Raw genomic sequence first — 4300 nt, 5'->3', positions numbered from 1 at the left:
GATTCCTGCGCGGTTACCAAGTGAGCACGTGAACTCCTTTTTCCTTCAGCGGCAGCAGCCTCAAGAGGTTTCTCTGTTCCGCCGCTGCAGTCACACTGCCTCTGTCCCCTCACGCAGCTCATCTCTTTACCTTGCTTGTGACAAGTATTTTGCCCCTATGGCGTCTGAGCGCAGAGGCCGGGCAGAAAGTCACTGTCTGGTCCCCTCACCCTGTGCCGCGCCATTTCTCCTAGGGCCGATCAAGAATGTCACGCCTTTCTCCTATTTTGGAAAAAGTTTCTTGCCTCCAAACTCTTGGCTCCTGGGTAGCCTGGCAGCAAGTCAGACCTTCGCATCGCTGCAGTCTCGGCGGCCAACCAGCAAAGGAAAGGTTTGAAGGGATTAGGATCAGGGCTGGGAGGTCTGGCAGTGAGGACCTTCCTCCCATCAGCCTCTCCCCCTGTGCCGGGACTGCCAGGGAGGACCAGAGAGGCATAGACGCTCTCCCTGAGAACCGAGGTCGCCCTCTCTCCCTGGATGTACCTCGAGGGCCGTTTTCAAGGGGTTCTTAAAAGCTGCCAGAATAAATGCTCTCAATTGTCCGCACATCACTTGGCCCAGCCTCACCCCCTCGCGCCCCATTTCTCTGCACTCCTGACTCCTCTCTCTGCTTCTGGGCGCCCCTCATTTCCCCGCGTGGAGAGCTTAAGGAGAGGATTGTGTGGAGGGGTCCTGGTGTGGCAGCTAGCCCTGTGGGGCGAATCTCCGCCCTCTTTATTAGCTTCCTTTCTCGACCCGATCTCGCAGCCTCTGCTGTCCAGAGAAGGTACCTCGTCTTTTTCACAGGCTGCTCCTCGATGCTCCTCCCCATGCTCATCCCACCTACCTCTTGACCAGTGTCCCCCAACCTTCCCTTATCCGCCCTCCTCTTTCTCCGTCCTGGGAAAGCCACCTTGGCCACCTTAGTAGGCCGATTTGCTGGGCAGCAGGTCGTAGCGCCCTCCACTGTAGACCACGACGCCGGGCGGGTAGTAGAGCAGTTCGGGCTCCGTGGCTGGCTGGAGCCGCGCCAGGGTGTGCATTCCTTGATCCTCCGGCTCGGGCTTGGTGGTGGCCGTGAAGGGGCGCATGCTGGTGAGCGAAGGCGATGCGATGCGCCACAGCAGGCTCTTGAGAGCTTTGCGGAACTCGCGGCGCATGAGGCAGTAGAAGATGGGGTTGAGACAGCTGTTGGAGTTTGCCAAGCACACGCTCACGGGGAATGCGTACACATGGCTCAGCAGGTACTCGTAGCTGAAGGGCGCGGCGTCGAACTTAATGAGGATGCCCCAGGTGGTGAGCGCCTGGTTGGGCAGCCAGCACAGGAAAAATGACAGGACCACGATGGTCACCGACTTGGTGACCTTAGATCGTCTGCGGGCGCAGGATGCAGCCAAGCCACTCCCGGACGCTGCGGCGTCGCTTTCGACCCCAGCCACCCGGCGTTCGGAAATGAAGCGCACCAAGAGCAAGTAGAACAGGCTGATGATGCCCAATGGCAACACGAAGCCCAGCAGCACCTTCTGCGTGTTGTAGAGGCCGAGCCACATCTGCGCATCGCCGGCCCGCGGCTTGTCTGGGAAGCGCACCAGGCACAGCTCCTCGTCCAAGACCTTGATGGTGGTGGAGAAGACGGCGGTGGGCAGCGAAGCCAGCGCGGCCGAGGCCCAGATCAGCACGCACAGCACCTTGGCCGAGAAGCAGCAGCTGTCTCCCAGGCTCCAGCCGCAGCAACTGCCCCGGCCGTGCGCTCGGATCCGGTGGCTCTTGAGGGCAGAGGCCACAGAGTGGTAGCGCGCCACGCTCATGGCCGTGAGGAAGAAGACGCTGGCGTACATGTTCATGGACGTCACGGTGCACACGATCTTACACATGGCCTTGCCAAAGGGCCATTTGAAGTCGAGCGCATTCTCCACAGCCCAGAAGGGCAAGGTGAGTACGAACTGAAAGTCGGTCAGCGCCAGATTGGTGACGAAAAGGTTGATGGAGGACTTGCGCCAGCCCTGCTTGCTGTTCATCAGGTAGAGTACCAGCAGGTTGCCCGCCAGACCCAGCGCGCAAACCACGGAGTACACCACACTGAGGAGGATCCGCACCACGGCGTTCACCCGGCTCTCGCCGCCGTCCGGCAACTCCAGTCCCAGCTCCCACGACCCCTTGAGCTGCAGCGACTCGTTGCCACTTGCATTACCCGTCTCCAGAAGGTCCGGGATCAGACTGAGCAATTCTGCGAGCTCGTTCCCGCCAGCCGCCTCATTCATCGTGGCTACCTCGGCTGGTGCGCAGCAACCTCTGGGTCCTGTTCCGGGTGACAAAACGAAAGGAAGTCCTACTAGGCGGGGTTATCTCTCCCGGACTAGCGCGCAGGGTAGGGAAGCTTTCAAAGCAGCCGCTGGAGATAGTGCCCAGGAACTTGGTACCGAGCGTGTCCCAGGCGCGCAGAACGCGGCATTGCGCACTGGAGTTGCGCTCAGGGTTAGTGCAGCTCCTAAAGCGAGTGGTCGGCGGGTCTAGGGACTCTCAGGCCAAGATCGGAGTCCCCAGGTTTCTTCTAAGGGAATCACAACCCCCTCCGTTTCCCGCTGTCACTCGGTAACTAGCCCGTAACCCACCCGGCTGCTCAGGAACTCGAGTCGGAGTTCGCGCCTTCTCTTTCAAATACCTTTGTCGGTGTCCTCTGTTACTGCTTGGATCAAGGTTTCCATCCTTTGAGTGGAAGAGAGAGGTCGGTGCGTTCCGTCTGCCTCGCTCTGACTGCTTGGAGGTTTGTCGGTGTCGCCCTCGCTCCCTCGCGTCTCCTACTCTCCGCGGTTGTCAACTCTCAGTGAATTGCGAGGGTACCTCACAGGAGTTATATTCGCACCACCCCGGAGCTGAGGCGGTGGCCGGCTCCCAGCGAGCATGCGTAACTACCGCGTGTAGAGTGGGGGCGCTTTCCGAGGTGCTGAACCCCGCCGTGCCCGCCGCCTCAGCTCCGGAGGAGAGAGAGCCCTGCAACAGGCAAACACCACGGGCTAACTGCCCTTTTCCTTTTCAAAGTCTCAGAACCTTTTATTTTCCTATGTTGCTGGAGAAAGTCGGCTATGATTTGCGTTCCCTCTTCCTTTCTTATTCCCACTATTTTTATTATTTTTTTTTCTTTCTTCCTAACTCCTAACTTTTCTTTGAAATCTGTCCCATTTGATGAAGGATGATTCTAAAAAAATGTGTAATCCCCTCCTTCCTTTTCTCTTTAAAAACAATGATAGTGGCCCCTTCAATGCCCAGACCCTAAATCAGTTGATGGGCCCTTATTGAATACACAAATGCAAGCTGCTCTTCCCTTTATTTAATTAGCTGATGATTTTATCTGGTATCTGTGATTGTCAGGTTTTTCAAGGGTCTCCACATAACAGCACTCTACTCTGTTGCCTTCTGTTTTGGCATATTCTGAGAATTGGAAACCAAACAGAGCATATAATTGGTGAGACAACTTCACAGAGATTTAATACCACGCTCTAGCCCTCAGCTCAAAACTCTTTAACAAACTGCTTACTCACATACACCCCATGCTCTCTTCACTTTGATGCAGACAACAGCAATAGAGGATTCCGTAGGGCTGTGTTTGGACCACTCCTCCATCCCCTCCCCCTGCCCAGTTCCACTATTATTATAAGCAGAATTGTACCAGGTGCTGCCCATGCCATTAGGAGTAAATTTTAAGGACTCTTGTGAGTTCCTTTGGGAGAGGGAAATGAGACAAAAATCTTTGAATTTACTTCTCAAGTTGAGGTTTATTTAAATTCTGTGGTGTAAATTACACATCTTAGGATGGACTTAGAAAATTTGAAATGTTTTCCTCACTGTCTGGGACTAAACTGAAACAGAAGTATTTCAAGCATATATGTCCTCACTCTTGGGGTAAGGCAAAGCTTACAGATTTACTTATAGAAACAAAAAGATTTACTTTAGAAATAAAAAATGAATAGAATAAATATAAATAAAAAGGACGTGACTTTAAAGCAGAGGCAATAGAAAACAGTAAAAAAGAAATGTGACACCCAAAACATATAACGGGATGCAGAAGCAATCTTGATTTAAAGGGATAACACACTTGGTTCCAAAGAGAGTACACACTTCACTACAGATTATGGGCTTCTCTGTCTGCCCACTAGATGGTGCTAGGGTTTTAGTAAACCACAAACCAGATCCAACTCTCCTCCTTTAACCAGTTCTTACTTGAAGAAGTTTAGCGCTGCCTGATTATGCTCCCCAATCTCGCAGTTTGTTTCTGTGAACATAT

At 53.9% G+C, this 4300-nt stretch overlaps 1 protein-coding gene across 1 annotated transcript; it reads right to left on the bottom strand.

The window, feature by feature from the left end:
• Positions 1-843: 843 nt before the first annotated feature.
• Positions 844-2751, bottom strand: RXFP3 (relaxin family peptide receptor 3). The gene is made up of 2 exons (XM_037799539.1): positions 2681-2751; positions 844-2317 (listed from the first exon to the last, which is right to left on the bottom strand). The coding sequence occupies exons 1-2, from the start codon at positions 2721-2723 to the stop codon at positions 942-944; spliced, it is 1419 nt and encodes a 472-aa protein (XP_037655467.1). The 5' UTR covers positions 2724-2751; the 3' UTR covers positions 844-941.
• Positions 2752-4300: the final 1549 nt, after the last annotated feature.

The sequence above is a fragment of the Choloepus didactylus genome, chromosome 11 (genome assembly GCF_015220235.1).
Source record: "Choloepus didactylus isolate mChoDid1 chromosome 11, mChoDid1.pri, whole genome shotgun sequence".
Lineage (NCBI taxonomy): Eukaryota > Metazoa > Chordata > Mammalia > Pilosa > Megalonychidae > Choloepus > Choloepus didactylus.
This window is presented reverse-complemented; position numbering and strand designations above follow the sequence as displayed.

Bases quoted from the DNA above. Each gene is read 5' to 3' on its own strand.
- RXFP3 (XM_037799539.1), bottom strand. From the start codon at position 2,723: ATGGAAACCTTGATCCAAGCAGTAACAGAGGACACCGACAAAG. The intron at 2,318-2,680 runs GTATTTGAAAGA...CACCCGGAACAG, and splicing joins AACAGAGGACACCGACAAAG to GACCCAGAGGTTGCTGCGCA.